Raw genomic sequence first — 15,259 nt, 5'->3', positions numbered from 1 at the left:
TGGCGCCTGCCCCTCCACTCCCCCTCATGAGGAAACTGTAGACTGCAGTGAGGTCTCCCCTCAGCCTCCTCTTCTCCAGGCTGAACAGGGCAAGTGACCTCAGCTGCTCATATGTCTTCCGCTGTTTTCATCCTAATCCAAAACATAGCACCCTACCAGCTACTAGGAGGAAAATTAACTCTATTGTAGCTGAAACCAGGACACCGTGCTTGATGCACCCCAGGATACGGTTGGCCCTCCTGGCTGCCAGGGCATACTGCTGGCTCATATTCAGCTTGTTATCAACCAAAACCCCCAGATCCCTCTCTGTGGGGCTGCTCTCCAGCATCTCGTTACCTAGTCTGTACGTATAGCCAGGGTTGCCCCGTCCCAGATGCAGGACCCAGCACTTGCTCTTGTTAAACTTCATGTGGTTGGTGATCACCCAGCTCTCCAATCTGTCCAGATCTCTCTGCGAGGCCTTTCCACTCTCAGCAGAGTCTACAACTCCTCCAATTTTGGTGTTGTCGGCAAACTTACTTAAAATACCTTCTAGTCCTACATCCAAATCGTTTATAAAAACATTGAAGAGAACTGGAGCTTTGGGGTACCTCACTAGTGATCGGCCACCAGCCTGATGCAGACCCATTTTCCACAACCCTTTGAGCCCTGCCCATCAGCCAATTGCTCACCCATCAGAAGATGTTTTTGTTTAGCTGTATGCTGGACATTTTATCCTGTAGGATCCTATAGGAAACTGTCAAAATGCTAGGATATACGTACAAGCTCACCTGGTAACAAGTACTCTCAAACCTGTCCTTCCCAGGGCAGCTGACCTAATGCAATAGCGTGCTGCCACCCACTCAGCCATGCTCTCCTTTTAGCCATGGCTGCATGATCTGCTTTGCTCCTTCTGCCAGATAAAGGATTTATCACAACCTTCACTGAGACAACTGTGCTACTCAAAATAACAAAAAGCTCCACAATGTTTCAGAGGAGGAGGAGGCACTTTATTGGAGCGCATGGTTTAGCATTATAGCTCTCTACTATTTTTGAGAGGTAAACTGTCTTATGCAGGGCACAAAAGACCTGCATAAGTGGAAGCTAGGGAAGGCAGAAGTGAGGTGCTGAAGAGGACAGAGCAGGACATTTTCCTTCTGATACGTTTACTATACATGAAGTCATCCTGTCTCATGGAACCATACATTTAGTCTTAATATTCTTAATTAAATCTTACCTACTTTTAAGAATGTGACTGCAAAACAAAAAAAAATTGAGGAATGATTTTGTAACAGGTGAAAAAGTGGTTTTCAGTCCTCAAGGGAAAGAGGCGGTAAAGATTTCAATTTCATTTGGCTGTAAAACGTGGAGGTAGATGATGAGGAACAGCATCTTAGAAGCTACAGAGATCATACTAGAGGACCTAGTATCTTTAGAAGATATGATGTTCATGAAATAGAAACACAATTTTATTTCTCTTTTCCTACCTTCAATTTCATTAAGCTTGCAAGACAGCCATTTATTTCTATGCTTAATTATCTTGGGGAAAAACAAGGCTAATATTCTTATTTTCTCTACTTACACTACATTTAGTGGTGAGGTATGGCTGCATGGTCATGGCATGTTTGACCATTAGCTGGGGCCTGATTTTGCTGAATAAGTACAAAGTGGTTATGCAAGCAACCAAGCGACCAGAATTCACACCTTTGTTGTCGGAATCTGCAAAAATTAGAAAATACACAAAAGATATTAGATTTAAGCATTGTTTGATCAATTAAAAACATATGGCCTAAGTATCATATGAATATCTTTCATGACATATCTTTCAAGATCAGTAAAGAATATTCTTGTATATTCTTATTAGATAAGAGCATTAGAAATGAGAACATAATGTATTATCATTTGTATAGGATCACAAAATATGTGAAATAAGAAGCAGAGATGCTTCAAAGACATTAGTATTTTTTAAATATTTTCTGTATACAGAACATTGGCCCTGGCAACGATTCCTATTACAACTGTGGAACATATTAAGGCAAATAAAGCATTTCATATTTGTTTTTGTTTTAGTGATCTAAAAGTTTTAACAAATTATTTTAAAAGTAGTTCTGTTATTGTGGTTAACTAAAGAAAACTTAGGGAAGCTTTATTATGATGCAGTGCTCAAAAGTTCATAATGAACTGAAATGCAATAATTCACTATCACTAGTTTTGTGATAGGAATTCTGTAACAGTAACTTTTCATGATAGTAATTTTAACAACCACTGTTAAAGTATTATAAAAATTCAAAGCAGTTTAGCTACTGGATTCTAAATAGTATTACCTGATAAAGATTCCTCGTATTTAATGATGTGCTCAACCAAATTGTCAACAAGTTGAGTACAGGCTTTCTTCACAGGTTTATATGAGGCATCCTCTTCTGACTTCAACAGCTATAGCAGATGAAAGAGAAAACAATTTAGTAGTAAGGGTGCATTAATTTACACTGGATACATACTGTTTTTATAATAATTACTACAGGTACACAAGGATTTTGCATTACAAAAGAATCTCTATTTTCTCCATAAAAGCTACACTGTGAAGAAATAATTAAATGAAGTTAAAAAAAAATCAAAATGCTAGAGAATTAAAGAAAAAATAACTGCAACAAAAGAACAGAAGTCAGCAGTTCTCCTGATTTTTGTACTGGAATGAAAGCTAACTTTGTGCTTCATGAAATTATGAGGAAAACAATAATCTAGAAATACTTGCTACCAGTAAGTAATAGAAGGCTTTTAAAAATGCTTAAGAAAAAAGTGCAAAGGCAAAAAGAATGTTTTTGACATCATACAAAAGAAAAAAATCAAATGAAGATGAAACATTTTTATGAACATTGTAATCAGTTTGAGCCTTCTTTTCTACGAAAAAAAATTGGGGACTGAAATTATGTCCCTGAAGATGCTTTAATATCTAACAAGAATTGAAGTCATACTGTAGCCTTTTCTTCAGTGTAGGCATTAATCATCGAACCACAGAATGGCTTGGGATGGAAGGCACCTTAAAGATCACCTAGTTCCAACCCACCCTGCCAGGGGCAGGGATGCCACCCACTAGATCAGGTTGCCCAGAGCCTCATCCAACCTGGTCTTGAACCTTTGCAGGGATGGGGCATCCACAACTTCTCTGGGCAACCTGTTCCAGTGCCTCACCATCCTCTGAGTGAAGAATTTCCTCCTAACCTCTAATCTAAATCTCCCTTCTTTTAGTTTAAAACCATTTCCTCTTGTCATTCATTATCTGCCCAAGCAAAAAGTTGTTCTCCATCTTTTTTATAAGCTCCCTTTAAGTATTAAATCAATTGAATCGAGGGACAATCCCCTCCCTCGACCTGCTGGCCACTCCTCTTTTGATGCAGCCCAGGATGCAGTTGGCCTTCTGGGCTGCAACTGTGCGCTGCCGGCTCATGTCAAGCTTTCTGTCCACCAGAACCCCTGAGTCTTTCTCTGCAGGGCTGCTCTCAATGAGTTCTTCTCCCAGTCTGTGCTCCTGTCCAGGATTGCCCCAGCCCAGGTGCAGCACCTTGCACTTGGCCTTGTTGATCCTCGTTAGGTTCACATGGGCCCACTTCTCAAGCTTGTCCAGGTCTCTTTGGATGGCATCCCTTCTTTCTCTTGTGTCAGCTGCACCACTCAGCTTGGTGTCATCTGCAAACTTGCTGAGGGTTCACTCAATCCCACTGTCCATGCCATTGATAAAGATATTAAACAGTATTGGTCCCAAGAACGACCCCTGAGATACAACACTCATCTCCGGCCTCCACTTGGACATAGAGCCATTGACCACCACTCTCTGGGTGTGACCTTGAAGCCAATCCACCCTTCAAATCCATCTCTCTCCAATTTGGAGATCAGGATGTCATGTGGGAGCGTGTCAAAGGCCTTACAGAACTCCAGGTAGATGACATCAGTCAGTCTTCCCTTGTGAACTGATGCAGTCACTCCATCATAGAAGGCCACCAGATTGGTCAGGCACTATTTGCCCGTGGTGAAGCCTTGCTGGCATTAAGGGGCATGCTAATTTACTTGGCTACCTATTTTCATAACACTCCAGGGTAAAGTAAAAATTTTTGAGATCTCTAATTCCCCCATTCCTGCTTTTGTTATTTTTGCTTGAAAATTAACCGGTGCATAGAAGATGCAGAGGAGAAAGTTAACACAGGCTAACAGATATAAACAAAGAAAGCTCATTTCTTAGAAAAAAATGAAAGTAAAATATGTAGAAGTAAGCAATACTCCAAACATTCACTCTTTTTATAAACTGTGTAACTAATATATTAGATATTATTAGAATATATACTTATCTGCCATTGAAAAAATAAATCTACATTGTACCAGATGTTCATTTCAGAATTAAGAACATGAAGTCCACAGATAAAGTAATGTCACTAATTACTGAGGACACCATTAAATTAAAAACAACAAAAACAAACAAACAACAAAAACCTGCCCAAAATACAAACCAAAGCGTGAAGTATTTTTAAAATAGATCATAGAGAAATACAGAAACTAATGTCAGAGACAAAGAAAATCACAGCAATAAAGATTAAAAACAAACAAACAAAACCCAAAGTCATGTGTTTAAAAGGGCATTAATTGAATTTGTCTACTGAATGGATTGCTCTCGTAGTCCCCCTCCAATGTATTTTAGCATCAAAAGAAATGTTAATATTCTTGTGACAATTGTGCCATACATTCAAAATTCATTGCTTACATTTTGAAGAAGCTGTTCAAACCAATCATACCCTGTATCTCTACAAGCTGCAACCTAAAAGCAGTATTGAGAATAAACTGGTTAAAAAAGGAACCTGAAAAAATATCACTTCAATAAATATATTATCTTTAAAGAACAGTAAAGATGCATAGATATTGTTTTTTTTTGTTTTGTTTTTATGCATTCAGTACAATGATTTTATATCTTTGGAGATTAGAAACCATTTTCTGCGTTTGAAAAAACTTCTCATCAGGTTTTGTAGAATGACATTTTGTACAGATTAAAGCATAAATACAAGCCTGACATATCAAAAATGAACACGTGTGTGTGCGTATATGTGTACATACAAACTTTTAATATAAACAAACCAATCTTTAACTCTCATTATATCTCAAGAACAGCTCACAAGTGCTCTAAAGTAGAATTAGTAGGAGAACTGAGTTAAGATTGCTTAACTTTCCAGTCTGGAAAAATGCATACTACACTATAATTTAGTAAAAATATTGAAAAGCAGGATAGAGTTTAAACACAATTTAAAATAGTGAAATGAGTACTTATTTGATCTTTATACCTTTGTTAAATCGATATGAAAACACTTTCTCAGCACAGAGATTTTGCACAACACATTTTCACTACAGAAGTATAAGCATTTTATTTGAAAGATTTTTGAGACATGCTGTTTAATTCACTGCTCCTAGAAAGTATATGCAATTCTGCAGATATTAGTTTACTCTAGTTGACCCTGTATTTGTTAAAAAAGCTTATTAATCTTTCAAAATAAACATTATCAATTGTTAAGGAAAACTTTCTTTTAAGAGACAATTTCTTAGCTAGGCTTAACTATACACTGCTACTAGTATTTGCTGGAAAATGTTATACGTAATAGAAATTTGTTCTGTTAACTGAACAAGTGTTTTATACAACTTGGATATAATATGGTCCCAGTTATCATTGCCAGCATATTAGTGAGCATTTAAAGTTTCCTAAAGCTTGTTCCATCAGATGAATAATTCTATCATATATTCAGTGTCAGGAGATACATAAAGACAACTATCTGATAAGTAAGATACTTGTATATTTTTTGCTTTCTAAAAGACTACAGACAGTATTTCAAAGATACTAAAAACATAATCAAGCTTTGCATGCAACCTCATTCAAATTTGTATAACATACCACATCAGTGATGTTTAAAATTTTTCTGGTCATTGCTTCTCTGTCATGGTGTGGAGTTGGAGTAAACCAGAGCTTCTGGAATGTCTCATTTACTAATTTCTGAAGGAAAAAAAAAGAAAAAAGTATTAGCATAAATAAATAAGCTTATCTTGGCACATAGGTATTATCTCTAATATACCCATACAATAGATTTGTTGATGATATGTGCCTTTTCATGAGGAATTATTAAAACTAAGTGAGATCGTTGTAGAGAATGTTATCTGAGAGACCCAGGTATACTATTACAGGAGTTATACTGGCCTCTAAACAAGTAAAGTACCAAATGATCACTGGGAACTGATGCTACAGAAAATTGAGTTAAAACTTTCCTGCACTGATTTGCATTCCTCAGGAAAACATAGTACCCTGAAAAAATAACAACTGAACACAATATTATGATTTCTATAGCAGAATTAGCAGCAGTGGTAGATTACTTTGGAGTTTTCAAAACAATTGTGACAAGGAGAGAACCCCAAATCTCTCTAGCCAAACTTAGGAAGTAGGTTCCCTTCCAATGTTTTTGGATGGTGGAAAATATGGAACAGAATGAAAGTGAACTATATTATCCTGCATTACTTATAAAGCATACAGATATAAGAATTTCTCCTCGACTATGGAAACATTGAAAATACATTGTAGACACTGCCTGAGGTTGTCGGAAAGGCAAGGGAAAGAAGGAGAGAACAAGGTCATCCTCCCTGCACAGCAGCACCTTGGATCCTACATCTCGATTAACAGTCTTCTTTGAAAGCCACTTGGCATTAATGTGTCTCAAGCGGTAAAAATATATGCTGAAAATTGAAAATTGCATATTTCATATCCCACTGGAAGTGTGATACAAAATTATTACACGGGGAATGCTTAATTACCCAGATATTTTAAAATTATTTTGCTGAATCAAACAAAAACATCAGTATCAGGTTTATGATTTATCATATAATCTTAATTTGGTGTCATTCTGCATACACATTGCACAAAGAGTAGAATATGGTCACATAAGTAACATTTCAGGGGGAATAAGTGATTCATTAAACATTCAAAATTAATGCAAAAGAAGCACACACAAATATTTCATAATGTTTTATATGCAGAACATACGTATCTGGCATATACTAATGTCAAGAACTTAATTTTGACCTAAAGCTTATTTTGTTTGCAGAAAGGATTTTTATATGCCAATTTTACTTGTTAGAAAAGAGAATACCCAGAGACGATACTTACAAGCAGAAAAAAAATCTAGAAAACATACATATTTTTTTTAAATCTTTTGATTGCCAGCAAAAAAAATAATGAAGAAAACAAGAGAAAGAAAAACAAGTCAGCAATGTAGGAAGTCAAGATATTTGTTCTCTCAAAAAATGAAAAGTAAATAAAAATAATAAATCTTACAACGAAGCAATGAAATAGTGGTGTGTTGTTTGTTGTTTGATTTTTTTTTTTTGGTCAAAATACAGAAACACTAAAACAATTATAATTAAAATCCCGACAAATGTTTTATTCTACCTTAATGCCTTCTTCATCATTGACTCTCCGAATCATTTTCACACACATCTCTGTAATTTTGGGAAATGTTGGTTGTTCAATGCAGATATCCCTAAGTATCTTTATGACTCTTTTTCTGACACTGATACCAGTATCCTGTGAGAAGAAAAGTATTACAGTCTTGAAAACAAATCCAACATATGAATTAGTTTGTGTTATATGAACTAATATTTGAAGATGAACCAATCAGACTTGCAAAACATATTTAGAAAAGGCAGTTAAAATATTCTAGAGTGCAAGGTCAGCATAACTTGTGCCACTTAACTGCAACGGTTCTAAGGGCCTGGCTGAGCACCCAGAATGCTGAAAATGCTTCCTCCGCTTATACCCTCTGATTTAAGAGCTCATGATGTTGCTAATGTGTAATTCCACTTCAAGAGCTTACAAGTTAGATGTAATGATGCTTTAACTACGTTGTTGGAACACACAAGACCCTTTGCAGATCTGGACAGTAATACTTCAAGCCTTTGGATAAAGCTTATGGATAAGCCTATGTAGCAAGTCTTTTCCATTTTCCTAGGCTTCATCTAAGGAGATAGATGAGGAGTTTCATTTCATCTTATTCAAAACCCATTTAATCTGAATGGCAGGATGAATTATTTTATGCATGCTGTCCTGGTTTGAGTTAGAACAGAGTTAATTTTCTTTCTAGTAGCTGGTAGAATGCTATGTTTTGGCTTAGGATGAGAAGAGTGCTGATAACACCCCGATGTTTTAATTGTTGCAGAGCAGTGCTTACGCTAAGCCAAGGACATATCAACTTCCTCTGTCCAGCCAACGGGCAGGCTGGGGGTGCAGCAGAAGCTGGGAGGGGACAGACCCAGGACAGCTGACCCAAACTAGCCAAAGGGGTATTCCATACTATCTGACGTCATGCTGAACAATATATAGGAGTGGCTAGCCGGGGGAGGGGGGGCTGGACTGCTCAGGGTTAGGCTGGGCATGAATCAGCGGGTGGTGAGCAATTGCATTGTGCATCACTTGTTTCGTACACATTATTAGTAGTAGTGCTATTATCATTATTATTATTTTTTCCTGTCTTAATAAACTGTCTCTATCTCAACCCACAGGCTTCACTTTCCCATTTCTCTCCCCCATCCCAGAGAGGGAGGGGGGAGGGTGAGTGAACAGCTGTGTGGTGTTTAGCTGCTGGCTGGGTTAAACCACGACACATGCTTATACATGTAAGCATATGAAGCTACCTATCTCTAAAGCCCTTCACGAACATGTTTTATCATGTAACCATAACAAATGAGTAGTATTTGACTAAAAAGCTGCCTGACATGGATCCTAAAAGCTAGTGTTATCTTAAAATACAATTTTAATTTAACTATATCTAAATATCCAGACAAAAAAAACACTTTTTGTACAAAAAAACAACAGAAAACCTTTTAAAACGCTAAAACAGCACAGAAAAACAAAGTAGTTTTTCTCTTTCTTTTGGACTACAATTAGCAACTTTAGATTATTGTGTTGTAGATCTTTCTTCATTGTCCCACACTACTGAACTGCCTTCAGAGACTCGTATCTCAAACTTCAAACATGGAATAATTTTTCGTTTCACCTAATTTGTGCCTTAACAATGGAATCAAAAGGAACATAATCCTGGTTCTACTGCAATACAACTTTCTGATGTAAAAAAGACTCCACTCAAAACAAGTGATGCGTATTACAGGGTTGGTCTTACAAGGATGATGCTCCTTAAAGCAATAAAATACAATTTACTCTTGGAGTGATAATTCCATATTATTAAACATATAAACTCTGTTGAAAAAAAAAATCCCAGTGCCATTTAACTTATAAATATCACAAGTCACTGTACCAATATTCTTTCAATCAGCATGTCGTAATACTGCTCAGCAAGCTGAGGACGACAGAGCACAAATCGGCCAAGCAGCTCCACAGCTGCTTCTCGTACACTAGTGGAGTTATCCATTAACCGTCCATGAACACCTCGTTGCATATCCAGCTAAAAAGAACAAATAAAACACATCCAAAATAAGAAATAAGGATTTATTTTAAGCATGATAAAAGTATGCATGATAGATATTTCCTTTTTTTTTTTACCCTGGCTAGAATACTGGGGTCTACAGCAACAACCTCAGACAAACACTTCATGGCTTTTGTTCGAACAGCAATTGCATTTTCACCAAGTACACGCAGAATCTATTAAGAGAACAAAAAAAAAATCTCAGTTGCTTTGGGAAAGTAATAATGTTTAACACAGGCAAAAATGCACAAGAATAACACACAAACTATTTAACTAAAATAAGAATAGCTGTCTACTAAAAATTGAATACATCTTCTCAGACAGTGAAGAAGTGCACATAAATGATGTTCCATGGCACTGATGACTTGAGCATGGATATTTGATAGATCTCTAAGACTAGTCCAAACAGGATTTATACAGGCTCCATATGCTCACTCTACATCCCTTTGTTTTAAACTCTACTTTTGCCATTCAGATGCAGCTTTCACCATGGCTCTTTTAACAGGAAAGTTGGATTTGGACACTGTAACTCTATGACTTGCTCTGTATGCAGATTAATATAAGTAATGAAACCTAAACCATTGCTAGAGTTCAAACATGTCACCATGCCAACATGCTAGTCCTCTTTTCCCAGAAAAAGGAAAGAAACCACACTGGTCAAACAATGGCTTCCAAAGTGAGAGTAACATGCACTTGTGCAAGCAAATGACCAAATTGGCTTATATTTTCAAATCAAATTATGATACATTTCATGAGTTAGCACTATCAAATAAGCATGCATCTTACAGAAACTGTGAAAAGGTTTTAACATTTTGTAATTATCCTCTTACTGTGTACATCTAATGTAATGATTTTGCCATATACATACACAGACAAAATAACATATGCGCAATGTGATGTATGAAATGCATACAAGAAAAAGAAAAAAAGCACTTATGCCATCAGTACAGAATATGAAAGTATGTGGTGTTACCATGACCTGTTAAATACCTGTGCTCAATAATGAACAGATATTGCACACTACCCCAAATGTGTTTGGAGTCAGAAACCATTGTGTTTCACTGTACTAGGACTTTTGTCAAACCGAGGAGCAAGAAGGAAATGCAGAGGCAGTGGAAGCAGGGACACGTGGCCTGGAAAGAGTAAAGGGATGCTGTCTGGATGTGCTCGGATGGGATCAGGAAAGCCAAGGCATGGATGGAACTGAGCTTGGCAAGGGATGTAAAGAATAACAGGAAGAGATTCTATAGGTACATTGGCCAGAAAAGAAAGGCCAAGGAGAGTATACCCCATCTGATTAACGAGAAGGGAGAACTGGTAATAACAAACATGGAGAAGACTGAGGTACTCAACAGCTTCTTTGCCTCAGTCTTCACTGCCAGTCAGGCTTCCCACATCTCTCATTTCCCTAAACCTGTAGAGGAGTGCTTGGGGAGCAAAGTCCCTCCCAATGTAAGCAAAGAGTAGGTTCGAGACCACCTGATGAAACTGAACAGGTACAAATCTATGGGGCCCAATGACATGCATCCCAGGGTCCTGAGAGAACTGGCTGATTGAGATCATGATGATGGGATTGAGTGAACCCTCAGCAAGTTTGCAGATGACACCAAGCTGAGTGGTGCAGCTGACACAAGAGAAAGAAGGGATGCTATCCAAAGAGACCTGGACAAGCTTGAGAAGTGGGCCCATGTGAACCTAACGAGGATCAACAAGGCCAAGTGCAAGGTGCTGCACCTGGGTTGGGGCAATCCTGGACAGGAGCACAGACTGGGAGAAGAACTCATTGAGAGCAGCCCTGCAGAGAAAGACTCAGGGGTTCTGGTGGACAGAAAGCTTGACATGAGCCGGCAGCGCACAGTTGCAGCCCAGAAGGCCAACTGCATCCTGGGCTGCATCAAAAGAGGAGTGGCCAGCAGGTCGAGGGAGGGGATTGTCCCTCGATTCAATTGATTTAATACTTAAAGGGAGCTTATAAAAAAGATGGAGAACAACTTTTTGCTTGGGCAGATAATGAATGACAAGAGGAAATGGTTTTAAACTAAAAGAAGGGAGATTTAGATTAGAGGTTAGGAGGAAATTCTTCACTCAGAGGATGGTGAGGCACTGGAACAGGTTGCCCAGAGAAGTTGTGGATGCCCCATCCCTGCAAAGGTTCAAGACCAGGTTGGATGAGGCTCTGGGCAACCTGATCTAGTGGGTGGCATCCCTGCCCCTGGCAGGGTGGGTTGGAACTAGGTGATCTTTAAGGTGCCTTCCATCCCAAGCTGTTGTATGATATGATTTTATGATATTCTGTGATATGATTCTGGCACAGTTTACCTGTGTCAAATAAATATCGAAGCTCTGGGCAAATGGCCTCATAGAGGCCAAGTAGCGAACAATCAAACATGCATCTTCATAGTCCACAGTATCAGAATTCATCCTGCAACAAATCCAATGCGTTAATTAGGACATGTTATAGAAAACAGTTAAAAACATCAAATGCATGGTTAAGAAATCAGCAGTAGTGAAACATACTTTAATGTACTGAACTGAGATGGAGCAGTTTTAATGATGCTACGAAGAAACTTTTTCCGACTTTCTGCTCTATGCATGATTTTTCCTGTGGTCTCAACATCTTTTGCATGATGAGTTCCTTCAGACGAATCCTCATCCTTCTGAGATTTAATTGCTTTCTCTGTCTCCATAGTTGTATCACGGAACCACTGAGCTATATAAAACTTCCGAGAAAACTGGAGAGATACAGCAGAATGCACAGAAAACAAAAAACAACAGATAGAGAAGAGGAAGATGAACTGATTTATAATGAGAGTGAGTCTAATACCTCAACCATATTTTGGAAAAGACAATCAACAGTATATGTTAGGGTGACAATTTAATTGAAACACTAATATACATGACTGAAAGTAATTTTATTCAGTAGACTTGTTATTGAAATTATTTTTATATACAATCACTATTAGAAAGCTGAAATTTACCACTAATGATGCATCGGTTTCTGTGTTCTCATCAAGATAATCTAGCAAAGCTTTTTGTAGCTGTTGAATTTCATCTTCTCCTCCTGAAACCTGTCAGGACAAAGATAGTTGTAAAACAGAATATTGCTCAGTGGTAATTACCATTTGACAATCCGTATATCCATATATAAAATACAGTGAACTTAGTTGTTTTGATAATCGCAGAACATTAACAATTTTTAAGCAATTACCTGTAAACTGCATACAAACTGAATCAAATTAGACTTGGTGATTCCAAAGTCTAAAAAAAAGATTAAAAGCAGCATAAGACTGGTTTTAAAACAGATTGACTGATTTGATTAATTTTCCTTCTATGAACTTGTGTTAAGATCCTCTGTGAGAAAAAAAAAAGGCTTAAATGAGATATAGACTGACACAAAGTTTAATCTTTAAAAATCATTGTTAGTTTTCTCACTAATAATAAAACACTGAAACAGTGACTTCTCAGGTGAACAAAGGATAAAAGGCAAAACAAGAGTCAAATGAAAAGAAATATGAAAACACAGACAACAGTAGAAAAGTATGGGAAACACAAAGAAATAACTTATCCCTTTGTAAAAATATTTGGTATGTGTTTTCAGGGATAATGCGCCTATACAGAGAAAGTGCAGCAAGTTTGCTCAATCCATCTAAGAAAGAACTTACAGAGGTTGTCCCCAAACACCTCTGTACTCTAGCATTAAAGAATCATGTTCTCTAAAATTAAATTAAGTTTCTGTCAGTTAAAAAGGCTTGTGAACAAACACACTGTTTATAAAATAAAAAAAAGTCACCTACTACATAAAGCCTATCTACAGAAGAGGATAATAATTTTTCTGTCAAGCACTTTTAAGATGCACAAAAAGTATCTTATGTACAAAACTGTAATATGGGACATGCTAGTGTATCACAGTTGTAAATAACTAAACTGTATGAATGTTAAGAAGAGAATGTATTTTTTCTAAGAGGCTATTGTACGGGAAATAGGTATATCCTGATCTCTTAAATAGTTCTAGCAACAATCTTATATCTGATCAACAGACAATGTACTTCTCCCAAATAGGGATTACAGAGAATAAATCAGTATCAATGAACTTGTTCATTAGTCAGAAACTAACTTTCTCAATATTTACAAAACAGCATAAAAAGAAAACCAACACACCTTTTTTCCTTTGTATTATACTGAAATATGCAGGTCCTTGTAGTTGCTCATATTACAGCAGTAAAATGTTTTTCTTTTTTTCCCCAAAATGAATTAATTAAAGAGTTTAAAACATGTATGTTTACAATGCACATAATACTGATATAGGTTCATTGATACACGTTTGTAATATATATGCAAATTATGATTTATAAGTCCAGCCTTTGACCAATGTTAAATTTTGTAGATAATGGGGTGGGGGGAAAAAAAAAGATGCTTGATGAATTCTAATTGCTTAAGTATTTTTGAGCAAGTAAAAAACACAGAACAAACAGGGAAAAAAAAGCCTGCAACAAATCATATTCAATATTGATAATAAAAATAGAATAATTTCTGGCTTAAACTTCTTCAGCAACAAAATTCACAACTTATAAGCATCAACTTCAGCATGAACAGCACAAATTGGCAATCATGCCACAAATGCAGCACATAATATTGCTTGCAAACATCACCAAGTAGAAAAATGTACAGTTACAAGTCCAGAAGATTAGAGTATAAAGAGATAAATTAATGAGAGGCATGCATAAGTGTTCAAATCAACTTGTCAATCTATGACAGATTTCAATAAATAATATGTACTGTTTAAAAAAGTCAAAACAGAAGAGATTTTCTCCTAAATCTAATTATATGGGTCAAGAGTCAAAACCACAGTAGAAAATTATAAGCATCCATCAGTCACTGGGGAATACCATAGTAACTATATCAGAGGGTTGAAGGAAACATCTAATAAGAGTCTACGTATTCAATTCATCAGGAAAGAACAGTCTGTAGAAGTGTAAGTCCATTTCTGAACAGAAGCAATAATTTAAGTTCTTCCTGATGACTAGATCTGAATATGTCTGCCAATGCACCTTCTTATTTTCTTGCCATCTGAACAACAAAGTGAATCTTAGTTGACATGTACACATTTCCAAGTAGTTATTTTTTCTTATGTTACAAATCATTTATAAACAACACACTGTCTACCCTGACTAATGGTACTGTATAATTTATACCTTCCACAATGTATGGATGGTACTGTCTACCATCATTGATGCTAAGCTTACTGAGTATCTGAAAAAAATGCTTTTAGCACTCAATTGCCCAAAGCAACTTTATTTTCTGCAAATGCCAATTGCCTAGTTACTGCCCAATCCTGTTAAAAAAATAAAAATTCAGGTCACCATATTCATATGTGTTTTTCTGGAATATCGTTCAATACCATTTTAACTTCCGGAGATAAAAAAAGAGAAAGGGATCCTTCTAAAATATTTCCCTACCAAGTCTGATGGAGAAATGTCAGAATCACTGCCAATGGAAGAAAATTATAATCCACATAAATGTAAAAATTATATTAAACCAGGAACATAAAGATTTGATACTATATATAGTACAATATTCTAATCGAACAAACTTATGGCAATTATCAGACTCATAAAGGACTAGATGTGCTTCGATTCTTTATTTGAATGCCTGTAAATTTTTAAAGTTGAAGTTTTTCCTCCAGTATAAATCTGTAACAGTCATCCTGAAATACATGCAATAAATCTGGAGTCTTTTTTCAGTAACTAAAAGGTAAATTTGGATAAAATGAATTTGATATGACTACT

The 15,259-nt window shown here is 36.6% G+C and overlaps 1 protein-coding gene across 4 annotated transcripts in view; it reads right to left on the bottom strand.

Moving 5' to 3' along the window:
• Window positions 1-15,259, bottom strand: part of LOC311220786 (nipped-B-like protein) — a 194,445-nt gene that overhangs the window by 13,935 nt on the left and 165,251 nt on the right. For all 4 annotated transcript variants that reach the window (XM_084304368.1, XM_084304367.1, XM_084304369.1 and 1 more), the window contains 10 exons: window positions 12,452-12,541; window positions 11,991-12,205; window positions 11,793-11,895; window positions 9,551-9,649; window positions 9,306-9,452; window positions 7,445-7,579; window positions 5,903-6,001; window positions 4,730-4,783; window positions 2,304-2,412; window positions 1,562-1,698 (listed from right to left, as the gene is read on the bottom strand). In XM_084304368.1, the coding sequence (XP_084160494.1) occupies window positions 1,562-1,698; window positions 2,304-2,412; window positions 4,730-4,783; window positions 5,903-6,001; window positions 7,445-7,579; window positions 9,306-9,452; window positions 9,551-9,649; window positions 11,793-11,895; window positions 11,991-12,205; window positions 12,452-12,541 (1,188 nt within the window). The remainder of the gene's footprint in view (window positions 1-1,561; window positions 1,699-2,303; window positions 2,413-4,729; window positions 4,784-5,902; window positions 6,002-7,444; window positions 7,580-9,305; window positions 9,453-9,550; window positions 9,650-11,792; window positions 11,896-11,990; window positions 12,206-12,451; window positions 12,542-15,259) is intronic.

Source organism: Netta rufina (genome assembly GCF_964035555.1).
Source record: "Netta rufina genome assembly, chromosome: W".
In the NCBI taxonomy this organism is placed as follows: Eukaryota; Metazoa; Chordata; class Aves; order Anseriformes; family Anatidae; genus Netta; species Netta rufina.
This window is presented reverse-complemented; position numbering and strand designations above follow the sequence as displayed.